Source organism: Aspergillus costaricaensis (genome assembly GCF_003184835.1).
Source record: "Aspergillus costaricaensis CBS 115574 unplaced genomic scaffold BO79scaffold_31, whole genome shotgun sequence".
Lineage (NCBI taxonomy): Eukaryota > Fungi > Ascomycota > Eurotiomycetes > Eurotiales > Aspergillaceae > Aspergillus > Aspergillus costaricensis.
The window spans coordinates 256,078-275,108 of record NW_020291831.1 but is presented as its reverse complement, the minus strand read 5'-3'; the positions used below and the strand labels follow the sequence as shown (position 1 = coordinate 275,108).

The window sequence follows — 19,031 nt, the reverse complement described above, 5'->3', positions numbered from 1 at the left end:
TCACCGCTAAACGTGTTTGCTTGTTTCGTTACACTTGTTTAAGATGCTAGTTGGAGCTGTCACTTACTGTATCAGGTGCCAGGAAAAAGCAATATAGAGATATCTCAATTACTATTTCCTCCGCCAGTGGGTCTGGGAGATTCATCCAAAAAGTTGGCCCGGTATAGTAAGGCTCAAATCTGACGTGCGGCACATGCAGTGAATATTGGATCAGAATGCAAGGGATGGAACCTTAAAGGCCGCATCTGGGTGCATGACTCGACCAATGTTACATGGAACTTATATGTCTGCCCTGGGCTCATTCGGTCATTCTCCTGCCATACCCCAGACTTACCTCAACCCAGTCAAGCAGATCACAATAGTTTATAGAAGACGAAGAAGCAGCAGCAGCAGCAGCAGCAGAGACGACTAGGATGGAGAAAGAAACGATGAGGAGTTTAGAAAATCACCCTGGTGGGTTATTTCCCACGCTGGTCCCCCCGAGCGCTGGCGGTAACACGAAATTCCATACCCGAGAGATCTCACCGGACATCCTCACAAACCTTCTGAAAATCATCAAACAAGAGGGAATTGATCTGGCTCTGCTGTTGCGCAGCATCTGGGCCATTGTTCTCCGCCAATACATCGAGTCGGACTGGCTGTGCTTCAAGGCGGGGAGCATGAGCTCAGCTTCCTCTGCCTTGGATGAGCTGGGCTATCGAATTGGCATCTCGTCACATGAGACCCCAGAAGGTATCTGGAGACAGCAGCAAAACATCACCGGCATCAGCACGGTGGGCTTGAACTGGGAGATGAACACTGGTGTCTTTGTATTCAAGCTGTGCAGCCTTGACCAGGCCCCTGACTGCGATAAGCACTGGCGAACCAGAGCGATGGTAAGTGGCAGACGCTCGCACTTTGAAAGTCCTTGATTATGGATACTGACACCGTGAGAGTTGCAGCACGCGGTGGATGCCTGCTTGGTTTTAGAAGAAGTGGACGCCGATACCCGTCACCTCTATCTCCTAGCTAAAGGGACATTACTGTCCCCACAGCAGGCTCAGTATGTCGCAGACACCATCGCTCAAGTCACTTCTGAAGTTCTGGACAAGCCGAACCAGACACTCAGGGATATCAATTATTTTAATCCCCAGCATTCGCAAATGCTACAAGAGTGGAACCACCGTAACATCTGGCCTGCTGAGGGCGACACTTTCTCTTCCATTTTGGATACTATTCGAAAACACAGTAAGCAGAGCCCTGACGCGCAAGCTATAATCGCCTGGGATGGCTGTCTCTCCTACAGGGATCTTGAGACACGCAGCACACATCTCGCAGAGTATCTGTGCCATCTCGGTGTTGGCCCGGGTGTCATGGTGCCTATGCTCCTGGACCACAGCCAATGGGTCGTCATTACCCAACTGGCCATCCTAAAAGCTGGAGCAGCATTCGTACCCCTGGAGCCATCCCATCCGCAGGAGAGACTGCGATATATAGTGCGCTGTGTGAAAGCCTTCGTAATTGTGGCATCCGAGGCGCATTGCGCTCGGGGTCAGCAACTGGTTGACCGTGTCATCCCGATTAGCAGGGGCATATGGAGCAAGGTGCATACCTTAATCCCTCCCGCAACGTGCATAACTCCGGCTGCAGACACTCCCGCCTATATTCTCTTCACCTCCGGCAGTACGGGGCAGCCCAAAGGCTGTGTTATCGATCACCGTGCGATGGCCCAACTTCCTCATGACGATGTAGCGGCATCTCTGGGGCCTAACTCACGTGTGCTGCAATTTGCTACCTACAGTTACGTCATGGCCATCTATGAAATATATTGGTGCCTGAGTAATGGCGGGACACTTTGTATCCCCTCGGACCATGACAGGCTGAACAATCTCTTCGCCGTGATGGAGGAGATGCAGATTACCTGGGCCGTGTTGACTCCGTCAGTACTGCGACGGCTGAACACTAATACGCCGCCATCGAATCTCCAGACACTTGGGCTAGGCGGAGAGGCATTGGATGCAGGGGATATCAAGGGCTGGGTGCGAAAGGTGCAAATGTGGTTCGGATATGCGTCCAGTGAAGGGACAGCGCTGAACTGCCTCACGGAACTTCACGGACAATCATATGCAATAGAATTTGCGCCTACAAGTCGGGTTCGTCACTGGATTGTTGATCCCGACAGTCATCATAAACTCGCAGCGGTGGGTACTGTCGGGGAATTGGTCGTTGAGAGCCCCGGGCTTGCTCGCGAATACCTGGACAATCCAACAGCCACTGCGGATGCATTTTTTGAAGGTCCCGACTGGAGAAAATCTTTCCGATATCCCCAGGACGGGGGTAAGCCAATTCGGATGTATAAGACCGGTGACCTCTTCCGCTATACGATGGGCGGCAGCATGCAATACGTTGGCCGGAAGGCTACGCAAGTCAAGATCCGCGGGCAACGCTTGGATCTGGGAGAAGTCGAATCCCATGTGCGTCAACTATGTCCTGCACCCACCCGCGTGATTGCAGAGATAGATGTCCCAAAGGGAGGAGTGGGGACACCCATGCTGGCTGTGTTTATCTGTTCCGATTGCTATATATCTGAGGAGCCAGAAGCCACTCCGTCAGATGAGACTTCTCTGTTTGCTATTCCCTCCGATCGTTTCCGGGCCGACATAGCGCAGTTAACACGGGGCCTACAATCCTCCCTACCAGCGCATATGCATCCCAGTGTCTACATTCCTTTGCAGCGCTTTCCGGTCACATTGACGGGTAAAGCAGACCGTCGTCGGTTGCGTGATCTGATCCAACAGCATACTCGTGACGAGTTGCGGTGCTACCAATCCATAACGAATAATTCAACACCTCCCAGCACTCACATAGAGCGAGAGATCCATGGCCTTTTTGCCGAGGTATTAGGAATCAGTGCTGGTGGGTTTGGGGTTCACCAGAGCTTCATACGTCTGGGAGGAGATTCGCTCGCCGCGATGAAGCTGGTGAGCTTGAGTCGTAAGCTAGGTATTGGCCTGACGGTCGAGCAGATCATGGAGAACAAGACTGTTGCCAAACTGAGCAGCATCGCGTCGGTGGCCAAATTTACTCCTGTCAACAAAATGTCGCCTCCGGGACATGTCCCTGTCGACGCTAAACTTCCGCTCGACTTATGGGAAGGAATCGAAGCGGAGCACATCGAATCCATATCCGCCTGCTCCCCAATCCAACAAGGAATCCTATTGGGGCACATCCGGAAACCGGCCCACTACCATAATCGTATTGTGTGGGAAGTTCTCGACGCCCCTGCGGGACGAGATATTGATCGAATGTGCCGTGCATGGGCGCACGTTTGCCGTCGCCATCCCATGCTACGCACTTTCTTTGCGGAGAGCCCAGCTGGGAGCAGCTCCTTGGCCTTGCAAATCACGCTAAAAAAGGACCACGTAGAGCCTCAGGATGTCGAAGTGCTCTATGAGGAACCTGGACTAAGGCCCGACACGCATCCATCTCTGACCTCTGGACAGCCCCTGCAGTGGATTCCTCGATTCAAAATTTATCAGGCTACCGGCGACCGGCTATATTGTGCAATCGATGTCCATCATGCTCAAGTAGACATGATATCCCTGGGGATCATTATCCGGGATCTGAGGCGTTGCTATCTGGATGGGACCGAATATGTTGCACAGGGCGACCTGCCTGAATCTAACAGTGTGTCATACGCCGATTATGCTCAGTATATTTTTGCATGCCAGTCAGAGGAGAGTCTCAGTCACTGGAAGAGCCGTCTATTCAACGCGGAGCCGTGTGTATTTCCCCGCCTGCAGCAGGGTCCGTTCGAGGACGCTCGGTCGAACCTTTGCAGTGTCGAACTCCCTCTAGCGCCGGTGAGTGACCGTCTGCGGTCATTCTGCAAGAATATGGATGTCACTGTGGCCACAGTGTTCAAGCTTGCCTGGTCAGTGGTGCTAAGCGCATATACTGGGTCTCGCTGTGTCTGTTACGGTTCGGTGACAGCACTGAGAGATGTTCCTTTACCGGGAGTCGAAGACCTGGTCGGGCCACTAATTAATACACTGCCGTTCTGTTTGAAGTTGAACCCAGATAAGGGAGTGATGGAAGCGCTTCGATGGATTCAAGAGCTATTCCTTGAAGAATTGCCACACCGACAAGTATCCATTGCAGAGATTCAACATTCCCTGGACAGTAGCAGTGGCCCTCTCTTCAACACCACCATGAGTTTTGTTGACCGCTTAGACATTGCGGCAGGCTCCCTAGATTCGCTACAGCTGGTCTCCTGGTACGGGCCAACCGAGTATGACCTCCAAGTTGAAGTGACTTCTTGGCCTTCCGTCTCGTGCTGCATCAGGTACTGGAGCCATATGATGTCCAAGGTGCAAGCATCTGCCCTGGCAGATACTCTGTCTATGACAGTTTCGCAGATTCTCCGTGCTGCATCTTCAGGCGAGGCAATCGGAAACCTTGATCCATGTACTACCCGAGATATGCAGAAGATCCTCGAATGGAATGGGTCTCCCCCGGAAGCTGTACCGGCGCGGGTGCACGATCTGATCAAGGCTCGATGTGACGAGCAGCCAGATGCCTTGGCAGCCTGGGCCTGGGATGGTGCTTTGAGCTATCGGGACCTTGACTGTCTCTCCTCGAAATTAGCTAAAAGGCTTATGGTCCATGGCGTCGGGCCTGAAGTTTTTGTCGGTATCTGTTTTGACCGCTGCAAATGGACGTTGGTATCGGTGCTCGCTGTCGCTAAAGCCGGGGGTGCATTTTGTCTGATGGACTCGTCGCATCCGACATATCGCTTGCGCGAGATTTGTGACGCCCTGAAAGCAACTTTGGTGATCACGACACCCACACATGTTGAAAAGGCATCCGAGTGCGAGCGTCCTTTGCTGGTAGTGGAGGAAGGTGTGTGTTCTGAATTGGATGATCTACCAGGTGACTCGAAGTTTGAAAACCCTGACACACTCTGTCAAAATGCATGTTATGCCGTGTTCACATCCGGCTCGACGGGAAAGCCCAAAGGCGTCGTTATCACACACGGGAATCTGGCTGCAACAATTAAGGATTGTCCTCAGCGGTTGGATTTGCGACCAAGCGATCGGTCTCTTCATTTTGCATCATATGCCTTTGACGTCAGTATCATCGAAATTATGGTCCCTATGGTAGTGGGGGCCTGTGTTTGTATTCCATCGGAGCATGACCGTTTAAACAACCTGCCGAAGGTCATGGCGGACCTTGGAGTGACATGGGCAATCATGACCCCGACAGTGTCTCGGTTACTGGATCCTCCCAGGCTCCCCATTCTTCGAACTCTGGTCCTTGGGGGAGAGGCCATCATGTCTTATGATTTCACAACCTGGCAAGGTTCGGCGACCCTCATCAGCGCATATAGCCCGGCTGAATGCACGCCGATTGGCCTTTCCACTATCGTCCCGGCGGAAGATCCAAACTGTTTGGGCAAGCCATTCTCGTCCATCTCGCCCTGGATCGTTGACCCAGAAAATGTTCAGCGGTTGGTCCCGGTTGGTGCCGTAGGAGAGCTCGTCATAGAAGGAACAGCTGTCGGTCGAGGCTATCTACACGATACAGAGCACCGCGATGACTTATCCTCACCGTTTATTCCTCTGACTCGATGGATATCCCAATTTCGGACCATCGACGTGTCCAACCCACCTCGGCTGTATCGTACCGGTGACCTGGTCCAATATACAGAGGACGGGTCGGTACGATTTATCGGGCGCAAGGACCTGCAAGTCAAGATCAGGGGTCAGCGACTGGAACTGGGCGAAGTGGAATCTCGACTCCGGAGCTACCTTTCGTGGGCTGGCGCCATCGTCGTTGAAGCTGTCGTTTGGAATCCCCCAATCGGTCGTGCAGTACTAGTTGGCTTTATATCTATCAGCTCTCCAGATGTCACAGACAACGCCGAGACAGTATGTGAGATAGCCGGATCGTTCGATGATGATAACAACAGTGTATATCAGCATGACATCGACAAAGCTTGTTCCCACCTTCAGGACGAACTGCCAAACTGGATGGTCCCGTCGGTGTTTCTGAGGGTGCAGGGTATTCCAATGACCAAATCTGGAAAGGTTGATCGACGCAGACTGCGACAACTAGCTACCCTGATTCCCAGAGAGACCCTGGGGACTTCTGATGCTGATGAATCCCATCGTCAGGCCCTACTGACCGAAAAAGAGAAACAGCTACAGTTGACTTTTGCGAACGTCCTACGAATGCCCCCCGGGAAGATATTTTCTGACAGTCACTTTTTCCAACTTGGGGGTGATTCTGTTGGAGCCATGGAGTTGGTGGCCACGGCGAGGCTACAGAATATGGCAATCACTGTCAGTGATGTTTTTCAGCATCCCAGGGTGGGTGAGCTGGCAGCGGTGGCCACCGCTGCCAATGATGAGATGGCCTCCGAGATTCCGCCCTTTAGCCTTCTGCCTTGGGGCTATGAATCAGAGATTACCTCATCCGCTGTAGAGCAATGTGCTCTGTCAATGAATGACTTGGAGGATATGTATCCGTGCACCGCCTTTCAGGAAGGCTTAATGGCTCTTGCTAGTCGGGAAGCTGGCAAGTACGCTCGTCAGTGCCTATTCGAGCTCGGACGCGATGTTGAAATAAATAAATTGAAAAGTGCATGGCAAGCAACAGTCGCTGCCAATGCCATCCTCCGCACCCGAATCATTCACGTTCATCCGCACGGTACCTTCCAGGTGGTCCTGATGCCAGCCGCTGCTCCGATTGTATGGCAAAGATATGAGACCATCGATGAATGGCGCAAGAAGGGGTCGGAAATGAACATGGGACTGGGAACTACATTGTCTCATTTCAGCGTACTCAGCTCAGCCCAGGGACAGACCTTTATAGGGGTCTCTTTACATCACGCCATATACGACGGTGTCTCCCTAACCAGACTGTTTGACCAGGTGCAAAGGGCATATAAAAATGAACGGCTGGCCCCTGCTAAATTTACACCGTTTATTCACTCCCTGGTCTCTCAAAATTCTCAGGAGGTAGAGGAATTCTGGCGCACAGAATTCCATGGACTTGAGACCTCGGTATTCCCAGAGCTGCCCGAGCCTGGGTTTGTCCCTAACCCTACAGCAAGCGTCGAGAAGGAGATCCCATTTTCACGGGCACCACACCTATCCAAATTTACCCTCTCGACGGTAATGAGGCTGGCATGGGCTCTGCTAGTCTCATATTATACGGATACTGAGGATGTAGTCGTTGGCATCACTGTCAGCGGTCGAGCGCGTCCTGTTCCTGGGATTAACTTCATAACTGGCCCTACTATGGCCACTGTTCCATTCCGCACGCGAATATGTCGTGATGATCTACTCCTCGACGCTCTTCGTAATGTGCAAGATCATTCACGGCGAACGATTCCCTTCGAGCAGGCAGGTTTGCAAAGGATCCGAGAGCTCAGCCATGAAACAAGGGCTGCCTGCGACTTTCGGTCACAGTTGGTCATTCAACATGACGAGCATAGCCAGGCCTCTTTGGACGTGATGATACTGCGTGATCAGCTTGCGGACTATGCGGCATTTCTCAACTACGCCTTGGTCATTGTGTGCACCCCCTCGACAGCAAACCAAACGATTGGCGTAACTATTCAGTTCGATCCGCAAGTTGTACCGCCGGCGGCCGCAGATCGGCTGCTGAGCCAATTCTCCCATATCGTGAACCAGATGTGTGCGCCAACTAATTCCAACCCTAGGCTTAGCGATATCGGGACAATAACGCCCCAAGATTGGTGCTCACTACGACAATGGAACGGCAACCTTCCACTTGCCTACCCCCATACACTTCATCATCTTGTACTCTCCCAGGCGGAGACCACGCCCGACAGACGCGCTGTGGAATCGTGGGATGGAACCTTGACATATGCGGAACTAGATTACTTTTCGGGCAGGCTAGGGCAGCATCTGTTGACCTGCGGACTGAAACAGGGTTCTCGGGTGATTTTGCTTTTTGATCGCTCCCTGATATCGGTAGTGGCAATGCTGGCAGTGCTTCGGTCAGGAGGTGTTTGTGTCAACATTGACCCATTCCTCCCACAGGCCCGCCTTGCTCAGCTAATACGCCAAGCACGGCCCTCAATGGCTATGGCATCATCGGAATATCGGTTGTGGGAGGCAGATACAATGCCGATACCTCTTCTCGACGTTGAATCATTGGATACCATCCCACGCGTCGCAAAGGACATTGCCTGGCCAATTGTGCACTCGACTGACCTCGCATTTCTTCTCTTTACTTCCGGCAGCACTGGAAATCCTAAAGGCATTATGGTTGAACATGGAAATTGCGCTACCGATATTAATCACTACAGTGCTTTCTTGGCCATCACCCCAGAAATCAGAACGTTACATTTCTCTAGCTATGCATTTGACGTGAGCATCTACGAGGTTCTGACACCCTGGATGCACGGTGGTTGTCTGTGTATTCCATCAGAGTCTGCACGGCTGTCAGATTTACCCGGTGTCATGCGGAAATACCAGGTCAATTTTTCCATCTTGACCCCTTCGGTGGTAAATGCGCTACACCCGAGTGACATTCCGAGTATGCAAACCCTCGCCATCGGCGGTGAAGTGATGCCCGCGGCTATGTTCGACCGCTGGGCCTCTCATGTACGCTTGTTCAGCATGTACGGCTCCGCGGAAGCCACCCAGTGTGCCGCTGTTCATCTAGCTCCCACAGACCAGTTTGTGCCCGGTCTCTTTGGTGCTATGGTTGGCGCCTCGGGCTGGGTCACGGTCCCTGGCAATCCAAGCCAGCTTGCCCCAATTGGTGCGGTGGGCGAGCTCCTCATCGAAGGTCCAGTTGTAACTCGGGGCTACTTTGACGAGCCGGAACAGACGCATGCATCCTATATCAAACCCCCAGACTGGTTGCAGGAGTTTCGCGGCCCCGCTGAGCCTGGTCGGCTCTTCCGCTCCGGAGACCTGGTGCAGTATGTACCTAACCAGCCAGGCTGGCTACGCTACATTGGGCGCAAGGATAAACAAGTCAAAATCCGTGGACAACGGGTTGACCTGGCGGAAGTTGAGCACCATGTCAACGAGATACTCCCTGCAGGCAGCCAGGCAATTGCCGAGGCCCTGTTCCACCACTCATCTCCAGGGCGTTCGGTGCAGCTCGCTGTATTCTTGACCATGGGTTCACAGTCGACCGTCGAGGTCGACATTATATGCACCCTCAATGAGCCAGTTAAGCGGCTCATAGCTGAGTTACAGCAGCAACTCTGTAAGCGTCTTCCCTCATACATGGTCCCTACCATGTTCTTCCCGGTATCCCATGTTCCTCAAACATCGACCGGCAAGGCCGATCGGAACCGGCTGCGGCAGTTGGTTGAAGGGTGGACGACCGAGCAGCTGCTGCCGTATCACCCGCTCAGTACCGATTCAACGCATGCACCCGTAGAGACAGCTGAGGAGCGCACCTGGCAGCGCCTGTGGTGCGAGGTACTCTGCGTTCATGCCGAGATTATCGCCAGAACTAGCCATTTCTTCCACCTTGGCGGCGACTCCGTTCGAGCGATGAAGTTGGCCGGATTAGCGCGACGTGAGGGGTGGATAATAGCTGTGCCAGATATTTTCGCTCATCCAACGCTATCTGAAATGGCGAGTCTTGCCGTACCCTCCAAAGGTGTGTCGGCTCCATCTCCAGACCCTTTTAGTCTGGTAGGAAGCGGACGGAGGACATCAGACCTGATCGACACGGCTACTCGCCAGTGCAGCATCACCCAAGGTGATATAGAGGATATCTATCCTTGTACCCCACTCCAAGAGGCTCTCATAGCGTCAACAGTACAGAAACCCGGCACCTATCAGGCGCTGGAAGCTTTTGATTTGACCGCCGATGTGGATTTGACACTCTTGAACATGGCCTGGCACAAGACAGCCGCTATCCATGCTATCCTCCGCACGCGAATCATGCAAGAGCATACTGGCGAATTGTTCCAGGTGGTAGTAAAAGGCCCATTATCATGGACCGTGGAACAAGCGGATGAAATCTCTGATGATGAGCTAATGCATTTCCAGCGCACTATGGGTATTGGAACCCCATTGATTCATCTGGTCCTTCTACAATCCGCTCGATCAACATTACCTGATCGTCTCCTGCTTTCGGTACATCACGCATTGTACGATGGATGGTCCCTGCCCTTGCTTCTCGAGGAGGTCAATAAGCAATACCACGATCCAAACTGGCCCCATGACCCAACCCCAGGTTTCAACGTCTTTGTTTCCCATGTAGCTAAGTCGGTGGATGAGTGCCACGCGTTCTGGAAACAGGAGCTGGAAGCGAAGACAGAAGCTCCGGCATTTCCACGTTTGCCGGACGGGGCATACGTTCCAAACCCGCAGGCTATCTTGCAAGACCGAGTCTCAGTGAGCCCGGCGCAGGATGGAAGTGAAATAACCCTTGCAACTATGATACAGGCATCTTGGGCGTTAACTGCGAGTTGCTACTTGAACGCGAACGAAATAGGGTTCGGGATCACCACCTCTGGTCGAGCTGCTCCTGTTCCAGGAATTGATCGACTGTTAGGGCCTACGCTGGCTACACTGCCCCGACGTATACACATCCAGAAAAAGCTGGATGTCAAGACATTTCTGCAGCAATTACAGCGGAGCTTTACAGAGCAGTCCAAGTATGAATACATTGGGTTGCAGCAGATTCGGCAGCTGGGGCCATCATCCGCCAGCGCGTGTCGCTTTCAGACCCTTCTGGTTATCCAACCCGAACCGATGGAGGGCAAGCTGGATTGGGCTGAAAGCCGCCAGAGTGTGGCCAAGTTGACGCACTTTAGCAGCGTTGCGTTGACCCTTATCTTCCAACTCCCCTCTAACTCTTCCCCGACGTCTATCGGCCTGATAGCCGTGTATGACCCTGAAGTATTGGCACCCGCACAGATGCAACATGTTCTGTTGCAAGTTAAGCATATCTTCGGCGAGCTGCAAAAAGCCCCGGTGGGGTCTCCGATAGCCTCCCTCAGTATGCTGAACCCCGGCGATGCCGCAGAATTGCAACGGTGGAATACGCTCACTCTCCCTACCCGAAAGCACCAAGATCAAATATTTGTGCATGACATGATACGGCGTCGATGCCAGCTACAACCCGATGCTGTAGCCGTTCAGGCATGGGACGGAAGACTCACCTACGGAGAGCTGTATTCGTACACAGAATATCTGGCTGTAAAGCTACAGTCATACAATGTTCACAAGAACCGTTTTGTTGCTCTCTATTTCGAGAAGTCATGTTGGACCGTTGTCGCCCAGCTGGCAGTTCTGATGGCCGGAGGGGCCCTCGTGATGCTAGAGCCCTCTCACCCCATCAATCGCCATCGAGAGACCTGTCAGATTCTGGATGTCACCCTGCTCCTCGGTCCTCCCCACCTCACAGAATCGTTGCAACAAGCGCTCCAGGTTGAGATCATCCCTATCAGTGAGGCTCATCTCACCGCAGTTGACGAGAAACACCTATCAACTGATAATCCTGTACAATCGGATGACCTCATGTACGCTATTGCTACGTCTGGGACTACCGGCCGTCCTAAGCTGGCATTGGTTCATCATGGAGGATTCGTTGCCAGTGCAAGGGCGCTGATCGATCAGTTTAAACTTCGGGAATCATCTCGGGTTCTCCAGTTCTCCAGCTACGGGTTCGATGCGCACTTGCTAGAACAACTGCTTCCGCTAGTTGTAGGAGGTTGCGTCTGTGTCCCATCCCCGTATGACCGTGACAACCGACTGGTGTCCACTCTGGCCACCATGAAGATCGATTGGCTAATTGCGCCGGCATCTGTCATCTCCTTACTTTCTCCGGACAATTCTCCGTCCATCCAGACTTTGGTATCTGCGGGCGAACCATTGCAGCAAGAAATAATTGACATGTGGGCTACTCGAGTCAATCTCATAAATGCCTACGGCCCAGCGGAGTGTAGTGTTGTGTGCTCAGTCAACCCAAGTGTAAGACTTGGGACCGATCCTAACAATATCGGATACCCGGTCGGTGGCAACTTTTGGATCGTAGACCCGGATGATATCAACTCTGTCTTGCCAATTGGCGCCGAAGGAGAACTCCTGGTCGAAGGGCCTGTTGTTGGTGTCGGATATGCGAAAGACACCCGACGCACAGAAGATGCATTTCCATCAACACCGCCTCACTGGCTCCGCTCCTCTCGCGGGGTTTCAGTTCACACGAGAATCTACCGCACAGGAGATATCGCTCGATATAACTACGACGGTTCTCTGCATTACGTTGGTCGTAAGGACTCACAAATCAAGTTAAATGGGCAGCGGATTGAGCTCGCCGAGGTGGAACATCACGTCCGGCTATGTTTCCCAAGTGCCGCCCAGGTAGTTGTTGATATGGTAAAATATGACGATGCTGATACTAGCTCCCTCGTTGCCCTCATCGTCTCGACTGGGTCGGGCTTTCCAGCGCCTGAATCAAACATCTTGCTCCCAACAACCACAGATTTCCTCAACGATGTTCAACTCGCGGAAGCACTTCTTCAGGATCGCATCCCACCTTATATGATCCCGACGCTGTTCGTGCCGGTGGCACGAATACCATTCAATACTAATGGCAAGGTAGATCGGGTTCGTCTGCGAACCTTGGTTGCTTCTTTGTCCATTCAGGATCGTACAGCCTATCGTTCCACAGCCACAACAGAACCTACCACAGATTTAGAAGTTACTCTTCATGAGATCTGGTCCCGCGTTTTGAGGATTTCCCCTCAGAAGCTTGGCATTCATGAAAGCTTCTTTCGTGTAGGCGGCAATTCAATCAGCAGTATGCAGCTCGCGGCACAGTGCAACGAGGCTGGCCTACCAGTATCCGTTCAGGATATCTTCCGTCACCGAACAATTTCGCGGTTGGCAGCATCATTTGAGGGTCATTCGGTCCCGGTGAACATATCCTCCGATATCAATAGCCAAGATGATTTTCTAGGCCCAATCCAGCGGCTGCTACCTGAAGATGAGCACTCCAGGGCTCTGGGGGATTTGCATCTTGCTGATTACACTGATAGCCAGCTCGACGAGATAAGTCAGGCCCTTCCGCCCGGATATGAAGGAGAGATACAAGATATATACCCCTGCTCCCACGTGCAGCAGGGCATGCTCATCAGCAATGCACGCAACTCCAGCCTCTATCAGCAGGTCTATCGCTTTGAGGTGGTTCAAGGCCGGGGTGCACCCAAGGTTGACTGTCAGCAATTGGTGAGGGCGTGGCATGCGGTGGTCAAGCGCCATGGAGCCTTGCGGTCCGTTTTTCTCTGTATACCGGGGAGAGGGTTCCACCAGATCGTGCTCGCCAATGCAAGAGATAATATCATAATTGCGGCTGACGGCAACCGTAGCAGTACAAACAACCACAAAATACCTGGTACACAAGATCTGCATCGTCCTTTGCCAACTCTAATCATTCACCAAGAGCCTGATGAGCAGTTCTGGATTGAATTGCACATAAGTCATGCTCTTCTGGATGGAGTGTCGCTGCGAGTCATCGAACAAGACCTCCTCAAAGCATACTACGACAATTTACCCTCTTCATTACCTGACTATCGGGATTACATTACCTATCTACGGGCAAGGGGAAAACAAGAGATATCTCTGGGCTACTGGAGAAAATACCTGGAGGGCGTGCAACCATGCCTCTTTCCGTGCCTCTGCGACTCTACGGCGACAATGATAGACGTATCGGAGCCAAAGGCAACAGTCGACTTCGTGTCGCTTGACTTGGGCCCTCCGAAGGCTCTCGATCAATTGTGTGAGACTCATTGTCTGAGCCTCACCGCCATCTTGCATGTGGTCTGGGCCATTGTACTGCAACAATATACCAGAACGGACAATGTGTGCTTTGGATATGTCACCTCCGCGCGGCAGGTCCCCGTTCCTCATGTGGATGAAATTGTTGGTCCAATGATCAACATGCTGCCGAGCCAAATCCAACTCTCCAGGGATTCATCAGTGCTATCCACACTACAGGGTTACACTGTTCAATTCATGTCCTGCATGGAGCATGCTTACGTCTCACTAGGACAGATATTGCACTCTGCTATGCCCAGTACACAATCACTATTTAACACAGTGATAACTATTGTTGAGCCTGGAGACCGTAGGGACGATGCTAATAATCCCTGCTTATCGTTGGTTGGTATCGATGGACAAGGGGAGACAGAGGTATGTAGTCCCGTATTCCTACACAGTGCACGTGGCGACTGACTGAGCTCACCAAAACCCTCAGTATGCGTTGGCTTTGACCGTTTCCAAAACATCAGGCCGCATGGATTTGCACCTTTCATACCAAACATCTATGGTCAATGCTTCCCGGGCCCATGATCTATGTTTGATGTTTCGAAAAGTCCTATGCGAGGTCTTGAAGTGGCCCACGGCCAATATTGGCAGCATAGATGTTCTGGATATGGGTCAGGTACAGCGGATGCATTTGAGGCAGCCATTCCCACCAGCTTCGGCAAATCAAATGGTATACGAAAGCATCAGTCAGCGATGCGCAGACCAACCACTTTCACCGGCCGTCTGTGCCTGGGATGGCGAATTCACCTACGAGCAACTTGATAAGCTCTCGTCAGGATTCGCGCAAGAGATCCTTGCCTATGGAGTTAGACCGGAGGACCCGATTCTGGTATGCCTGGAAAAGAGCCGCTGGGTCCCGGTGGCTATGCTGGCAGTCTGGAAAGCTGGGGCATGTCTAGTCCTTCTGGATGCCACCCATCCAGCTACTCGGTTGCAAATCATTGCAAGGCAGACTGGCGCATCAATGGCAATTTCAAATAAGAGTACCCGCTTCAAAGCAAGCAGCCTGTGCTCAATAGTATTGCAAATCGATGTTGACGGCCCGTGGGCTCGACAGATTGATCCCTCACTGGCTGAGACGGTCTATGTTGGGGAAAACAGCGCCGCATACATTGTATTCACTTCTGGCTCGACTGGAACACCCAAAGGGGCTGTGATCGAGCATGCTTCCCTTGCCATTGCGTGGAAGACCCTTCCCCTCCGCTTCCAGTTAGGACCTACATCGCGTGTTCTACAATTTGCCTCCCATGCCTGGGATGCGGCAGTGCTCGATGTCATGGCCGCATTGATGTCAGGGGGTTGCCTATGTATTCCCTCGGAAAGTGAACGTATGGGTAATCTGGCCTCCGCTACGAATCGTATGAAGGTTAATTGGATGTTTTTGACGCCAACCGTCGCCCGTCTGCTTAACCCTAGCGAACTTTTGTATCTCGAGACTCTGGTTCTTGGCGGGGAAGCGGTTACCACAAGGGATATTGATGACTGGCATGACAAAGTCTGTCTCCTGAGCGCATACGGGCCAGCGGAGTGTACGCAAATTATGAGTGTAACTAGGCCACTAGCCCTGACTTGTGATGCGCGGAACATCGGCATCCCAAATGCCAGTGTTGGGTGGGTTGTACGCCCGAACGACCCTGAACAGCTTGTCCCTGACGGTGCTGTTGGTGAGCTGCTCATTGAGGGGCCCATTGTTGGTCGGGGCTATTTGTACGACCCTCGGCCTATTCCCGATGCCTTCATTGAGGCTCCTGAGTGGCTGCAGGCCCTTCGCTCCCCGGGTACGACTCGGGTCTACAGAACTGGTGATTTGGTTCGGTTTGCAGCTGACGGGTCACTCATATTTGTCGGGCGCAAGGATGACCAGGTGAAGCTACACGGCCAGCGGTTGGAGCTGGGCGAAGTTGAACATCAAGTTCAGCAAGCTTTCCCCGGTTGCATAATGGCCATTGATCTCATCCAGCCCGAAAAGGAGCGACAAATAGGTCCGTTTCTCGCGGCATGTATTTTCATTCCCGGCCATGCTCATGAATCACCACCCCAAGGTCTCATTTGGGACCCCCCTTCGGATACATTCCGAAGCAAGGTCCAAGAGGCTAAAATGATTCTATATGAGAAACTGCCTTCCTACATGGTTCCTTCTGTTTTTCTCCCATTGTCATACCTGCCCAAAGCGGTGACAGGAAAGGTCGATCGAAAGCTTCTCCGCAAGGGTATCTGTGATATGTCCCAAAAGGAACTCGACGCATATAGCTCCCCGGATGCCAACCGGGCAGCCTGGGTTTTGACCCTGATGGAGACACGCTTGCAGGATCATATCTCCAATATTCTCCCCAGGAAACCCTGGCAGATTCCACCAGATCAAGACCTATTTCAGCTGGGAATGGATTCGGTGCTAGCCATGACTCTCATTGCAAGACTGTACAAGGACGGTCTCAAGCTAACAATAAAGGATATCTTTGAGCAACCCCAGCTCACTAGACTAGCTCTTGTGGTGCGAGAGACATCGCAGTCAGACCAAAGTGTCAAGAAAGTACGCAGTCGCAGCCCCTTTCTGCGTTATGCAAAGGAGATTGCCCATAAATGGAAGATGGATTCGGCCTCCATCGAACACATTCTGCCAACTACTTATTTCCAGCGAGAGAGCTTGGAGGCGCGACACAAAGTGTACTTTATCTTCCATTTCCACGGCAAGATCAATTGTCAGCGTCTTCAGCATGCTGTGCAGGTTGCTCTGAACAAATATGCTATACTGCGAACGGTCTTCATCCCTTGGGACGGGTCTACAATTCAAGTTACCTTAGGTCTCGCCACCGTACCGGTGGAAATCAAAACTACCGATGGGGATCCGGCAGATGTAGCAGGATCTGGTTGCCGCGAGGATTCCTCAATACCCATTGCTCCCGGCCAGCTACACACCCAGCTTCGCTTGACGGTGGGGCCCACCCGTGATTCAATGGCCCTCCGATTGTCACATGCTCAGTATGACGGCTTGAGCATTCCTCGCCTGTTCGAAGACATTGCCCGGGCATATCAGGGGATGATCCTAAGTCCCACGACGGTGGACTTTCCGGAATACTTGTACAGTCGCATCTATGACATTCCTTCACAGGCATACCAATTCTGGCGCGATTTGCTCCGAGGTTCCAGCATGACCTATCTTGTTCCTGGACCATCGTCAGGTTCGCCGCCGTCCCACAAGCGCGGAAGCCTTACGACGAGCACCACGGAGATCTTTCACCCGCCGGCACCAGCTGGGATCACCATGGCCACCGTCGTCAGGACAGCTTGGGCGCTTTGCCTGGCGCACATGACCGGTACTGATGACGTCGTCTTCGGTCAGCTCGTCAACGGCCGCAATCTGGAGCTACCGGAGGCCGAAGCAGTTGTGGGAGCCTGTGTTAATTACGTGCCAGTCCGAGTGACTCTTCCAGCTGCCTGCACCGTGTCAAACCTCCTGCGCGCAGTTCACGAGCAACAGACCCAGAGCATGGCCTTCGAGACTATTGAATACGACGATCTGGTGGCAAAGTGTACTTCATGGCCGGCAGACACAGAACCAGGTACCGGGATTCACTACGTGAACATCCCTGATGTATTTGCTGGTAGCGGCCTGCCCGGGGTCCAGTCGGACCATGAAACATATGTATTCCGCTTGCCTCATTATCATCCCCGTGTGGTCTGTAGTCCCCTCTCGAAGGGCACTCTTGAGCTTAAGCTTTATGTTTCGGATCATCTGTGGGATCAGAGTCAAGCTGATCAGACTCTACATCTGTTTGGGCAGGTCGTGGTGCGCCTGCTGGAGAACCCAACGGGTCTGGCTCTCGACGTTTTGAAGCATTAGTTGCTTCTTTGTTCAGTTCAGCAGCTTCCTACCACGGTTTTTAATAGTCAATTGGCCTGAGTAGATGTTCAACAGAAAATGTAATGTTTAATGTTAACAGCCAAATGTTCTCAATGAAGTGACGTCGTAGAACAAGCAAAGATCCGTTATTGTTACTAGATATACTGATACCAGACTGGCTACTGCTCTTCGCAACCATTATATCTACTACAGCTGTCTAGTGGACAGCTCCAACCCCTTTGACGTATTTCTATTCTTCCATGACAATTTCAATTGCCCCAACATAGTCCCGGAACACCAAGTCATGAGGGTGTCTACCACCTAGCAATGCCTGAAGGAAAGAACTTTCACTAAGATTAGTCATCCGTGCAATTTCGTAGATTTCATTGTCACTTCCGTCGGAATTCCGGAAGGCGCGGACGTATACGTGATGTTATTAGTTCACTGGATTTTGGTTATGACTAGAATACTGAGATCCTGCGGGAGGGCCTGATCCGCAGACGGTCGGTATATGATCATCTCGGGTGTGCGTCATACCTTAGTCATTGAACAAGAACAAACCTTACAGCTTAACAGGCGTACGTTGAGGCAATGGAAGGTGTCGAGAAAGGCGGTCTGTGTGCTACTAACTTAACCATGTCTGTAAATAGATAGGTAGGTTGATTCGCATGCAGAACAGCCTTGCTGCTTCCACCCAATAGTCCGGGTCTGGTGGCGTTACCTAACCAAGCACGTCCGCCACACCAAAGTCAATCCCACCGGGGTCAGCGAGATTCAAGAACGGATTTTTAGTTTGATCAGAGGATCAACCTTGGCAAATATTGTTCACCATCAAGGTATGACCAGACATTGTGGCGAAGCACATACTTTGAATTCTGATTGTTTACCGGGACAAATCGCTCGCTCCAAATTGTTTTGTTGACTCAGACTGTTATTCACAGAAGCAGCTCTCATCCACTCAGCTGATTTCAACCCTGTGTAACGTGCTACTAGGCTGTATCGCTGGCTATAATTGGAAACGGGGGATTTTTCATGGTACTTGTGGGTCATTGATTGGTCCACCTGGGGTCAGGATCAGTCCATCGGTCGCTGCGGGCCGGCTATCTCCGGGTCGATCGGTAGTCGATGGGTGTCATCTGCAATGTTCAAAGGATCGCCCAGTACAAAGTATGTATGGGGGATGGCATCTGTAGCGAGCGAGAGGCCTCCTCGAGACGGAGTCAAGAGATGGCTCCGCCAGCCGGGGACGGGCGGTCCCATCCACGATCCACCCGTGCCAGGAAAAGTAACACTTTCACCGGTAAAGAGGCGCTGATGTCTTCACGCGACTATGACAACTCATCTGTATGGATAGTAAGGGCGCTACCCTTGCGGCC

General features: G+C 52.3%; 1 protein-coding gene across 1 annotated transcript; it reads left to right on the top strand.

Annotated features, from left to right (window-relative positions):
* Nucleotides 1-428: 428 nt before the first annotated feature.
* BO79DRAFT_273250 (acetyl-CoA synthetase-like protein) lies at nt 429-17,655 on the top strand (the record flags this gene model as incomplete). The annotated part of the gene is made up of 3 exons (XM_025687491.1): nt 429-875; nt 936-14,180; nt 14,245-17,655. The coding sequence occupies 3 exons, from the start codon at nt 429-431 to the stop codon at nt 17,653-17,655; spliced, it is 17,103 nt and encodes a 5,700-aa protein (XP_025536362.1).
* Nucleotides 17,656-19,031: the final 1,376 nt, after the last annotated feature.